Raw genomic sequence first — 13,547 nt, 5'->3', positions numbered from 1 at the left:
GGAGGCGAGGCAGGAGTATTTATTGTAAAGAAAACAAAAAGGCAAACAAAGCACTGAGAAAAATTAAATATCAAAGTACAAAACCAGGATCAAAGTAACAAAACAAGGACTAGCAAAAAAACGACGAAAACCGAAACACGCTGAGGAACGGCCAACAGACGTGACAGGAGCCACTGACATGCACATCTGACATGGACAACGAACCAATCAGAAGCAAAAGCAAACAAGGAACTAAATACAAACAAAGTGACGAGACAACAAGGAACACCTGGACAAGACACAAACGGTTGGCGAGAGCTGATTGGTTTACACGAGTGGATGGGATGACAAGCACAGGTGAACACAATCAGCTGACAAGACAAAGGAATACAAGGAAAATCCTGAAACTAAACACTAAACCAAAATCAACAAACTTCAGTCCATGAGAGAAACAACCCCATGTATAGTGTTAAAATGCAACATCTTTTTTCTTTTAATTGGCCCATGTGGCAGTTATGTAAACGGAAAGTGTAAAATATGTGTAAACAGTATTTTTTAACAAATATGTATTGATCATCAATGATTAATAAACTCACATACATACATTTCAACTTTATTTTTTTCTTTTAAACTTAAACGTATTTAGCAACATATTAAATTTGACATTGAGCTAAAGAAAAAGATGACCTTCCCTTGATTCATATTTTTTTGTAGCATGTTTGGACAGTCGACCCACATCGTTATAGAGTATCATTCATTAGTATTTGACTGAGAAGCAAAGAGCTCTCTTAATATTCAAAACGTAAGTTGAATGTAATCGGGACAAAGTAGCCGAGCCGCTGAATGTACGCACTATGAACGTAATACAATGCCAAAGTTAGAACATTTCATGAAATAAGGAGTGCACAAGCAATTTAAGCATTTTATACAACCCTATACAGTGACATAACACGTGAGGTGTTCTGGGGGGTGCAGCAATATTAAGGAGATTTAAAAGCACCGCTACCTTCCAGGCACAAGTTTATTCCAGTAGTCAGTTTATTTAAACCTCATCTAGTATACTGATTCATTAAACACAGAGAAACGTTTTAAATATAATAATAAAATAAATATTTTGGTTGTAATGATTATGGCTTACAGTAAATAAATAATAAATAAATAAATCCATACGCTTTCATAATATATCATAATATCCTTTTGTGTTTGTTAATTTTCAAATCAAACAACATTTATTTTTTTTTAAATGTGGCTAATGAGAAAAACACAAGGCTCTTTTCTTGTTGATTTCCTGGATGCTTCTACACTTCCTCACCTACGAGTGATGGTGCAGAGCTCCGCACGACGATGGTTTGAGGTGGTGATTCTTGAAGAGCCTTCCTAAGATGTAAAGGGTGTCCCAGTTGCACCGTGTCTCACGAACTCTCTGGCTCGAGTCTTTTGGCCTTTTTTGGAGACTTTATGGCCCTTTCCTGTGTTGCCGTTGGAATCCGAGCCATGACATCCATTGTACAGAAGCACAAACTCCTTCTGACAGGCCAAAGGCAAGATCCGCTGTCTCCGACGGCACTTGTTGAAGATCTCAATAGTTAAATCTGAAGAGGAGCATAAAAAAAAAATGACACGACGAAAGGGGCATTCATGTGTGTTAACTTTAAATGAACATACCAAGTGTCTCCGCTATGGTGCTGGGTATCACCTCTTTTAGCACCTCACAGTTGACATGGAGAGCTGGATTACAGTTCATCTCCAAAAGCCACACCTTTGGAAAACAACAAAACAAAACAAAACATCTGACGCTTCCAATTCACAGTCACAAACATGCTTATTCTCATTGGACACCTCACCCACCTTGAAGTCTTCATCCACCAAGAAGTCACAGCCAATGAGGTCGAAGAAACCCAGTCGGCGGTCCAGCTTGGGTTTGACAGCAAGGAAACATTGCGTCATCATCTGCTGCATGCACCTCTGAAGCACACAGGTGGGAAACGACCACTTTATCGCGTTATAGCTTCACTGTGGAATACTAAATTGTACATACGTCATTTGAGTTACAATGAGTCATTGACATGAGTGTATCACGAGCTTGAAATACTGCGATGACATTGATTGAGACATGCCATGATTCAATATTTACAGTGAAGTTTACAGTTCATGCATGTGTCAATAAACGTGAATGTGTATTTTAAACAGGGCTTCACAGACTATAGGGAATCGCCCTCCCCACAAAACATACAGTGTTTTCCGGAATATAACGCACATCAGCAACTCTTTAAAAAAAAAAATTAAAAAATTAAAAAAGCACCATGCTATAAGCCGCAATTTTCTATGTTGAAAAAAATTGGTTTGTACTGTGAATGCACATAAAGGTACATAAACAGATTGTAAAAACAGTGCCTTTTAACACGGCAACAACTTTGCTAATTAAAACAGAACAAACCCAAGAGAAGAAAAACCATAACGATTTAATTAGCATATTTTCTGAACTATAGAGCACCCCTAACGGTAAAAGAAAAATGCACAGAAAAGCCGCACCGTTGTAGTAGCCGCATGGTTCAAAATCGGAGAAAAAAGTAACGTTTTATAATCCGGAAAATACGGTAAAGCTAAAGCCTAAAGCCTCCACAGGTCTCGGCCCTGATTTTCAAAATTGGCGGCGGAAGCCAGTAATTTTTTCAGTTTTTTTTAGATTTACGATCAAATGTATGGATTCGTACAAACAGCAAAAAAAAATCAATTAAATGAATTTTTAAAAAAAAGAAAAAATCAAGGTGTTAACCGCTGCGAACATGCAAAATATTGTATAGATAATACGATGATGCATCCCCAGACAGAAATGAGATCAGCCAACCTTACCCTCACCTCAATTAAGAGCAAGTTGAGTCTGCATCAATCTATAACTTCTAATTGGTCCCTGTGAGCTACCAGACAACAACAGCCACACTCACCGTGAAGGCGCCGAGCACCCAATCCCTTGCTAGATCCTTGGCAACCTGAAAGTGATCATTCACATGGGCATTGAAGCTCTCCATGGACCACACAGTCTCCTCCTTCATGTGCCTGTACATGGGGTTCTTCTTCTGCATGTACTGCAGGTAGACAGCAGGGGGCGCACGCACACAGACACACGCACACACACATGCACGTCTTGTCGCCACTTCAAAGACCTTTTTTAGCTTGAAGCTCACACTATTAGGTTGTACCTGATTGGTGAGGTGGGCTGAGAGATTATTGGAGCGAGGGTCATAGTGGTCACAGGTCAGCCGGACATATCCGTGGCGAAAGAAGACCATGTAAGGTGAAGTGCAGGCGATTAGGAGATAAGAGCGCACGTCAAACTTCTTCCCTTGTAACAGCAGCGGCCTCTGGATGTAACTGCACAATTACGTGTGGCACAGATCACAAAACATTTGAATGATTTTGGTGAAGAAAGTACTGAGACAAATACAGTCTACAGTTAGGGAGGGGGTTGTTATTTATTCAAGTGTATTTTGGGAGTAACTGGTCAATCACAATCTATGTCAAGTGAAAGCAGAGTTAAGTTATGTAAAAAGGGACTGCAGTGAAACCGCTGTTATTCGCTGAAAAACTCTCTTCTGGAATGCCCTAAATCAGGAGTGTCAAACTCCGATTCCCGAGGGCCAGTGTCCTGTATGTTTTCCATCTCTCCCGGCTGCAACACGCCTGATTTAAATGAGCAGGATACTGCTGATGATCTGATCATTTGAATCGGGTGGGTCTGAGCCAGTAGAGATTGAAAGCATGCAGGAAAGCGAGCCAAGATTGGTTGATAGCTGAGCCCTGAGCAACTGTAACGTCATTTTCAGCCGGCAGCAAATGGCAAAATGTACAAAACGGGTGGATTTTACTGCTTAACTTGTTGGGCTGCATAGAACATAATATTGTGAAGAAAATGTCAGCTGACTTCCCTTTTAACATAAATTATATGTAAAAATAACACCCGTGAAGACTGACCAATAGTGTAAATTTGTGAGAAACATTTAACTGACCGAATTCGACATAGGAGGTTATGATAATATCACAGTTCATATCAGATATGAACTTAAGCATGAATACACACAGACTAGTATGAAGCAATCACAGCTACTGGAAAGCTCGGTGTTAATAAAACGGCAACTGCACAAAACGTAGACTCCTTTTTAATCGAAATTAAGACATTTAAAACACTATTTGAGACTGCTCATGTCAGGTGTGCCCACACTTCATCAGTGTGCACCCCCAGAGTAATCAGGGGTGCAAAAACATATGATAAATGAAAACTTGGATCTCAAGGCACCCTAACATACTAACCGGTATATTCAGGATCTCCATGTGTGTACTCACTGTTGGACGATGTAAGCCTGAGGCTGACGGCGAAGCATCTGAGTGTTGGTCCGCAGGTCGTCCATGTGTTGCAGCTTCAGCTTCAAGGCGGCAACGTCCTCCATGCTCTTCAGAAGAAAGATCCCTCTTCCTTGGTTCAGACCCGTGGGCTTGCATATCCACATTTGGCTGGAACTGTTGTTTGCGCCTGTTGAGTCCCAACAATAGACTCTGAGAAATGTTTTATGTAAAGCACTTCACATTTACTGCGAAAGTTGAACATATTTGTGTCGTAAACCCAATGGATGTTTGTTCAACCCCCGGGACGTTTTGCCTTACTTGAGAACTCAAAATTTGGTGAATACACCAGAGCACATTGTAGCAATCCCCCAGATGGCTTGCAAATATGTGAGCGGGGGATGACGTCGGAGATCTAATTTGACGTTTGTTACCAAATTTGAGGCAAGCCCATGGCAGAGAGTTTTTTTTTTTTAACATCCCATCATACAAAACTATGATTGATGTATTCTTAAGTGCATGACTCTTGCCTTCGTTTTGTCCCACATATTGAGTCGTTCTCCTTGTGTTTGCACCTCAGCCCTGCCCTTTGCTGACTCGTCACTATGGCAACAGCATGTTCCTCGGGTGATTTTATCAGGGCCTCATGGGAGGTGAAGTGCATTATTTTTTCCACTGTACATGAAACCATCACCAAGGCACCTGTTGCGTTAACACTGCCATGAACAAACGATTCAGTGTTTTACTGTTTGATTTTGAAGCCTGCTAACTAAACACAAAGCCTGTTCAACCAGTGTCACGCGCGTGTAGGAGAGGATAATAGATAGATTGAATTTGTACCCAGCTGCTGAGCGAAGAAAGCCTCTCGCTCTTCCTTCACATCCATACGGAAAGTTGTAGGAATAAACTCCTTCATTTGCAGCTTCCTGTGTAGCACAAGACAGTTAGCGGTTAGCAACTTAGCATGCAGCAATAACCGCCTTTGAGACTACATTGCACATCAAAAGAAATACATCTCAACAAAATATTTCAAATTAGAAAGTGTTTTTAAGAATAAAGATCTGAAATTGATGTCCAATAATGAATGCAAATGAATCCTGTATAATTATGCATGTTTTTGGAAATAGTTATATAACCTTCTAACAGCTTTGGTTAGCATTAATCTCGCTTCTTTTTTGGGTTCTCCTGTCGTGTACTAGTAATTGTGTGTGTTTTACTTAGTTCATGTGTCCAATTTCTAAGTATTTCAAACACATGGCGTGATTCATATTAATTAGATACACTCATTCTGAAATATTTTAAACACACTGCCTTTACGAATGCTGAATACATAAATTTATCATTGTTTTTTTTTTTTTTCAAAACACAGTGGCTCTATGAGATAGTCTACATAACTCTCAATCTTTGTTTCATTTACATTTGACTGGCATATATAGACCATATATAGACCACGTAGTTTGTTGTCCTGTTTATGTTAAATTTTAAGTAAGTCAAATGTATTGAAATTTTATATACAATTTAAATACATAAATCTTGTGATTTAAACCTAAACATTTTTGTGTGTGTATTGACTTTTTTGTAGCTGTTGAACTGTCACTAGCATTTAGCAGCACAAACACTGGTCACCAGATTGACTCGTGAACATCAAACTTTTTTTGGAATTACTTTTTGATTTCATTCCTTGCACTTTTTGTTGTAAAAAGAATGTACTGGTTGTATAATTTATACTTTATTAATTGTAAAATGTTCTGCCATTATATTTACTCCCTCTGTGTTGGTAATTTTGCCTTGTATTCATGATTTTGTTTTTCTTATTTGTCTAAGTTTATACATTGAAAAATGTTCATTTGAGTCCAGGGTTTGAAACCATGTGCTCCCCCGTGCCTGTGTGATTTTCCTCCGGGTACTCCGGTTTCCTCCCATGTTCCAAAAACATTCATGGTAGGTTAATAACACTCTAATTTGTTCCAAGGTGTGATTGTGAGTGTGAATGGCGGTTTGTTTTTGCGCGCTCTGCAACTGGTTGGCCACCAGTTCAGGGTGTACCCAGTCTACGGCCTGAAGAAAGCTGGGATAGGCTGAAACGTCCCTCGTGAGGAGAAGTGGTGCTGATAATGGATGGATGAATGTTTAATGTATTCTTAGATTTTATTGTTAGATAAATTAGCATTTATTATCACAAATATTAATTCACAGCAAATCAGCTGACCTGAGCGCTCGGCCATGGTTGACTTTGCAGCTGACTCGCTCGTACTCCCTCAGACTGCTGAGCAAGCCAATCTTGGTGGTGAGCACCTTGTTGTTGGGGATCTGATACACCAATTGTTCTCCTGAGACCGACATGGGCAATGGCCACTTCATGAACCCCACAAAAAAAGAACTGTGTGCTGTATTATCCTCACAATGAGCCCGTCCCAATACCTTCTCTGAAGTTGAGGTAAGTGCATGGTGATTTGGTCTCACACCACTTGAGTTTGAAGTCCGCCCTCTGCCTGTTGTATGTCCTCTTCCATCCTCTTCTCTCACAGTAAGCGCTCACTCTAAAGGACAGAGGAACGCGATGACACTCAACCATGCAAAGGGTCATGGTGAAGAATGTTGGATTTAGGCGAGTTATTCACATTCAGAAAACTATTTTTGGACAACGGAACCAATCCATCAGTCAGTTAAGTACCTTTGTGAATGGTGAACCGTACATTAGCAGGGACACATACACTTTTTGCTGTTAGGGAATATGGAGTTGATTATATAATATATTTAATACATAATATATTAATATAATTCTTTTTGGCATCTGTTTGGGCAAGATCGTTTTCTGCTCCCAGTGCACAAAAACAAGTGCAATCAAATCATATTTAAAGGCAAGCCCACCAAAAATTTCTGGGAAGAACCAACGTGGGAAAAACTCTCCCCAGAATAGTAGAAACCACTTCACATTTTTGTCGTTCGAACTTGCTGTACGTATAATAACCATGTGACTCAATTTTTCTGTCCACATGGCATTCAAAGCAGGTGGTCTGACTTACATCTCAGCACCATTGCCTCCTCCAAAAAAGAAGAAAGGGCCAGAACCTCTGTCCTCCTCCACATGCCTCACTCTTTCCCTAACTGGATGGAAGCACATCAACAAGCACTTGAGGAAGAAGCTATGGAGCCATACAACTGACATGTTTGCTAATACAATATAAAGATTGGTTTTGCACACACTTGAGCTTCTGTCCCGTCTCTTCTTGCGCAAAGCCATCTGGATGCATCCCCTTTTTTCTTCACCAGATTGCTTCTCCTTCACCCTGACCTTCATCAGTCCGTCTATGACATCACGAGCAGAAGATAATGGTACCCCATCCTGGTCGTCCTCCTCCACTTCGCCTCGTTTGTCCATTTTGTCATCATAATTCCGGGCCTCACTGCACGGCTCCACCAAGCTCTTAGATGACATGATCTCCAGCTCAAGAACAAGAAGAAAATGAAGCGAGTCATTCAGAAATAGCAGTGCTTATAATGAGGAGGTAAAAAAGGAACACCATTTTTTCAATGGAAGAAATCAGAATCAGAATGCCCTTTATTGTCATTGTATTCAATGTGCAACGAGATTTTCCCTGTAAAAAAAATAAAATAAAAAAATTTTGTAACATGCATGCCAGGCCAGGAGTTGATTCACTTCAGATCTAAACTATTCAAATGCATGCCACGTAAATGTCTATCCACCTGAGTCTCATCTGAAGACGTCCCTTTTCTTTGTTTTGGTCTGTAATGTTTTCTTGGCTATGACATTCAATGGTGCCTTGAGATTCTAATGGCTGAATTAGATCTAATAACTCATAACTCATAACTCAAAACGTTTGTATCTCAAAACATCATTCTGCTGTAATATCAAAAGAAATGCAATTAATTTGTTCCAGCTGCCCATAAAAAAACTAAGAAAATCTTGTAATTGTTTTATTAATAAATATAAAATTCTATAATATTATGTTTTTTTTAAAAAACACATTTGAATGACATAATTAATTAGTTGTAAAAAGAAAAATCGTTTGATTCAATTCAGTGACCATTACACTGAAAAGTCGTAAGATATGATATAATGAAATTCCGGAGATATTTTTAACTTTTGGCTTGGATAATGGATGAATAGAAATAAAATATGGAAAAACGTTTTATATTATTTGTCCACTTTACTGTTAGTGCAACCAACTCACTCCAGAGGATGATTTCATAATGATCCAATGCTGACCTAAACGACTGATGATGATAAATAGAGTGCACCTGTGTGTAATCTATTCCCAGTATAAATGGCTGCTCTGTGCTCTGTGATGGTCCCAGAGTGCGGCTAAAAGAATATTGAGGAGCAAACACCCTTTTCTAACGGCACCTGTCAACGAAAATACCAAAAGTAAGCAAACCGCATGCATGCGCATAGTTAGACTCGGGGCAGACAATTTTTATGAATAAGGCCGGAACATCGAGGCCACAAAAGTACCTAGGTCTCGGTCAGAGGGTGGGGGACTGATTGGCAAAAAATGGTCACTTGCCCAGCTCTGTTAGTTTGACAGCAAACCGAAACTAGTTGTGGAATTTAGCAGTTAGAATGAAGCCTCTTTGAGGAGGAATCGAGTTTGTCTCACGCTCATAGCTCAAATATTTGCTCTTAAGTCAATGTAAAAACTTGTATCATTCGTATCTCAAGGCAACAATGTGCTTTTACTTATACGTCCTTCATTTTTATTGTTTCCATGGGAACGGTAACAGAGAAGCTTTACTTGGACTTTGAGGTATGTTTCCAATATTTTAGCATTTTCATGACAACGAATGGGATTGATTCTATCCTTACCTTCACACTGCAACTAGGAAACAGCAAAATGTGAGCTTATTGTTGCTATATATCCACCCAACGCACTCGCCTCCGGTAGGTCTCAAACCTCTCAACTACTCTGCATGCTCTTCTTCCACTATGTGCCTTCAACACTCCAGCTTGGCAGGGCCTAAACAACCAGCGAAGCCATAGACAGAATCTTCTTGCCTGCCACACTGACGGTCATCAAACCTCCCTCCACAACCACCCCACTCTACTCCACTCCACTGAGCTACACTCCACCCACGTAAACAATCGGTAGATTGGCCAGTAGTGCGAGCCATGGCAACAGTTGCCACTAGGACAGTCTTTCCACGGCAACTCCACAAGAGTGCGTCCTGGGCAGATTCATCCAATATTAACTACCTTGAGGCCTCCTCTGTTGTGTCAACGCGATGTTTTTGTTTTTGGGGCCTCCTCTGTTGTGTCAACGCGATGTTTTTGTTTTTTTCTGAACGCAGCAGTACATCCGTTAAGAGCAGTGTTTTGTGTTTTTTTTAATTTATTTATTTATTTATTTTTATACCAAGTACCACCTAAAAAAAAACCATATAATGGCCAACATCAAACTACTGTTACAGTGTTGCATACAATGTTGATCATAAATGAGTTTTTTTCCTTAAAAGAATTCTTGTAAACAACTCTAACATTTTTCACTGCTTATATATAAGGAAACAATCTATATTTAAATATTAGTCAGACAAATTGTTTGAAAACAACAAGTCCTGAAATAGTACATGGAGAAACATTCCACTTAAAAGTTAAAAACAACGTTTCTTATCTTTAATTAAAAAAGAAAATCCACTTTCACAAGATGCCATTTTGATTCAGTGATTCTTCGTTTTACCACTAGAGGGAGTCTGCATACAAACTGTTGTTACATGCACCACACTTAGAGAATCACAGGTCTAGAGAACATGGAAAAAGCTTCAATTGTGTGAGGCATTAAACACATTAACATGGTGTTCAAATTATATTTTTTGTCCACTGCTACTGGCGGGTGACCAGTCCAGGGTGTGAGACGCCTCCTGCTCAAATTCAGCGAGGATAGTCATTCTCCATCTCGCCTGCAACCCTGATGACGACAAATACTGTAGAAAACAGATGGATTGATTTTGTTCCTGTTTCCTAAATGGTCACTGTAATTTACAAAGGTTTTTTTTTGTTTTGTTTTGTTTTACTTTGTGTTCTTACTTGCAATTACTCACAATACAGGTTTACAAAAACCAGAGCAGGTTATAAAGTACTATTTTTGAAATGTGTCCTTTGTTTTGCATTACAGCAACATTTTTTCAACCCAAAAGAATCTTGCTTGACTGGGATACTAATTATCACCATTGTTGTGAACAAACAACAACTTGAAAACTTTACCCAACAAACTAGTATATGTTCTTAAATTATATCCATGGTAAAGGACACCATAAACAGTTGAACAATCAATTGTCTAACAATTGTGTCACTTGTGTGGAACCATTCATAGATTGAAAAAATTTGGAGGGAAATGAGTTGCAGTACTCAGCTAAAACCAACAGAGGTGCTGTTGAGCCATCCAAACTAGTTTGAGTCCATTCTTTTGTAAAAAAGTGTATATTGTTCATTGGTAACATTATTATAGAAATATGTTTTTTCTGCATAAAAACACATTTTCTGATATTAATATTAAAAAAAAACATTTTCAATGTAATTTTTTTTCTGGAAAAAATTACAATAGAAAATATAATAATGTAATACAAAAATACAATGTTTAGACAAATAACTGAATTTTCAAAGTTAAATAATAAAAAGGTAATCTAATAAATTGGGTTGCGATCTGGTGGTGAAGATCACAAACAATAAACGGATTTGACAATAGACTACAGATTTAAATAGTGAGATGAAACAAGAAATGGAATGAAAGTGTTAATAGTCTGCAACCTTTCAACTATTTTATATTTTATCTCCACCGCAAAAATATTTTAAAGAAAGCTGTCATTATATCTTCAATCCATTCCATAATAGCCATTCTTTCCGTGACAATTAGCACATATCGTAATGTCTCAGGAAATACGGCACCAGGAATGCAGTTGAGCAAGATGCTTGCTCCGGTCTGTTTGCATGTTCAGTCCGTTTATCACCTCGTGTCTCACACGGCTCTCAAGCTCTGTAAAATGATTTTTTCGCCCTCCTTTTCAGTATGAAAACTATACAAAGTAGTAATTAAGAGGTTGCGTTATCAAAACAGGTACTGTATATAACAGTAAGAATTCAGCTTTACTTGTCTACTATTTTTCAGAATTTTGACCTTTTTTTTTAACTTTTACTGAAGGTAATGACTCTGTACTTCTACTTTTAGCAGAGGCTTATACACAAGTGTCTTAACTTCTACACAGACACAGTGAGAGTACATTTGCCACCTCTGGAAATCAAAAATGTTCCAATGCCGTAAGCAGTGAGAAGCTTGGCCCTTGAAGTGGGCCTCCCGGCCTTGGCCCCACGTTGGAGGCAGCGTCAGCCACGCCTTGATAAAGAGCCGCCATTTGATAGAGACGCTGTTAAAGGCTGCTGCAGGTGGACAAAGAGAGCAGGCTTGTTTTACAACCCTGTTCACTTTGTGCTACGCCATCTGCCAAGAAGATGAGTGCGTGTGTGTGCACGTAGGTGTGTGCGTGGGGGTGTGCGGGGGTGTGTGTGTGGGGGTGTGTGTGTGTGTGCCTGTGTCTGTCTGTCTTCGGGCAGTAGGCGGTTTACACCCTGAACTGGTTGCCAGTCAATTAGAATAGTTATTTTTGTATGGTGAAATATGAAAGTTGAGTTGCTTATCACGACGACACTAAGAGTATAGAGAAACAATAGTGTGATTTTTGTTTGATAACCGCGGTACTAAGGGAAGTTTCATTGCCAGATTATGATGTCCAATAATGAGCAGACGACAATTAACGACAACTTTATTGAATTTTAAAAATAGAAAAAATTCTGATAAATTGTCCAGAAATATAAGAGGAAAAGGAAGAAAATAAGACATATCTTTACTCTTGTTATTTCAGACTGCAACGTATTGTATGTCGTGTATGTGCTTTGTTAATATTTGTTCGAGGTGTAGTTAACAGAAGTTGGAGTTAACACAGCTTGAGTCTTTTTTATTAAATTTCTATCTATTTATCCAAGATATGTTATTGAGCCCCATTTCAATGCAAATGTTTCATATCCTTGAGAATTGAGAGATAATTGCACTGTTTTTTTCTAACAATATCAGTATCAGTGGCATTAAAAAAAAAAAAAAAAAAAAACATAGCATCAGTTATTGACACATTGATAGTTTCTGGGTGACTATATCGTCTGGAAAAATTGGTTATCGTGACAGGCCTACATAAATATAATGCAACTACAGCACACGGACTCAAATGAAATATCGATTTTGAAGCCGGTTAGCTTCTCGACCACCAATTTTAGCAAGTTTTCTTCACAAAAGCCTATACTGGTATGATGAACTAAAAGCTTCATGAAAACAACAATACACTTGAAAAACACAATAAAACAAAACAATATTTGTTTAAGAGCCTCGTGTGTATCTCTGGGAATCGGCCCATTCCCACATTATGTCAATTTGATCAGGAAGTGCCGAGCAATTACAGCCTGCAGCAATGGTGTCCCTCCACAACCTATTATTATTGCTATTTGGAGGGTTCTCCTTGTGAGTGTGTTATGTCGTGGCGGCAATGGAGTTAAGTTTCCGAGTAAAGAGAGGCGTGCCTCAATAGGCTCGCTCTCTCATTTCCGATTACAATGGGTAGGGGTTGTACGACAATGTGTTCCCAGGCTCTGTCAGTGCTCACTCCCACTGGTGACATGATGCGGAAGATGACAGCGCTTGGAAGTAACCAAGTACCAATACTTACAGTACATAAGTAGTTGTTTCAAGTACTACCTTGAGTGTTTTTCTGGTTTTTACCATTTGGAAACATGAGTTTCTGGTTCTTATTTTGTCAAAACAGGCTTGCTACTTTTTCAACAAAAAAACATGACTACTGAAAGGGGAAGCCAACCACACTTGGCATCTTGATTTCATGAGATTTTGGTCCAGTTCTTTCTGAGAGGGCCATCGAGTGCAAAAGAGAATGATTGACACCTCGTCAGTCACACCTTATATCTCTGATTGGCTGTTTTTCCTCAGGCACGGGATTTATTACGACGTTCCCTTTCATCTGCCAGACGCAGGTAAAATAGCTGTGTGTACTGCGAAACTAAGCTAGCTCGGTTAACTTGAAAGGTAGGCTCACCAATAGCTGGTCAAATATAACAAAATTGATGTGGGTTATTATTGCATTGAGAAGACACATTAGACACCAGTGAGAGCATAAATCTTGAAACTATACCATAAAAAAAATATATATAAACGTATAGA

The 13,547-nt window shown here is 39.0% G+C and overlaps 1 protein-coding gene and 1 long non-coding RNA gene across 2 annotated transcripts in view; one reads left to right on the top strand and one right to left on the bottom strand.

Annotated features, from left to right (window-relative positions):
• Positions 1-601: 601 nt before the first annotated feature.
• The window catches only part of ttll10 (tubulin tyrosine ligase-like family, member 10), a 34,873-nt gene continuing 21,927 nt past the window's right edge, over positions 602-13,547 (bottom strand). The window contains 12 exon segments of the mRNA XM_088290114.1: positions 602-1,389; positions 1,391-1,571; positions 1,645-1,738; positions 1,828-1,944; positions 2,925-3,065; positions 3,180-3,351; positions 4,321-4,507; positions 5,158-5,243; positions 6,527-6,647; positions 6,739-6,857; positions 7,344-7,425; positions 7,525-7,765. Coding sequence (XP_088146240.1) covers positions 1,278-1,389; positions 1,391-1,571; positions 1,645-1,738; positions 1,828-1,944; positions 2,925-3,065; positions 3,180-3,351; positions 4,321-4,507; positions 5,158-5,243; positions 6,527-6,647; positions 6,739-6,857; positions 7,344-7,425; positions 7,525-7,756 — 1,644 coding nt within the window. The 5' untranslated portion in view covers positions 7,757-7,765 and the 3' untranslated portion in view covers positions 602-1,277.
• On the top strand, positions 8,657-10,512 carry LOC148340290 (uncharacterized). Its single transcript, XR_015842506.1, has 4 exons — positions 8,657-8,707; positions 9,064-9,086; positions 9,163-9,175; positions 9,286-10,512. It is a non-coding gene; the product is annotated as an uncharacterized LOC148340290 (long non-coding RNA).

This window comes from Idiotropiscis lumnitzeri, chromosome 3 (assembly GCF_059441095.1).
Source record: "Idiotropiscis lumnitzeri isolate Australia: NSW breed Sydney's pygmy pipehorse chromosome 3, RoL_Ilum_1.0, whole genome shotgun sequence".
Taxonomy (NCBI): Eukaryota; Metazoa; Chordata; class Actinopteri; order Syngnathiformes; family Syngnathidae; genus Idiotropiscis; species Idiotropiscis lumnitzeri.
This window is presented reverse-complemented; position numbering and strand designations above follow the sequence as displayed.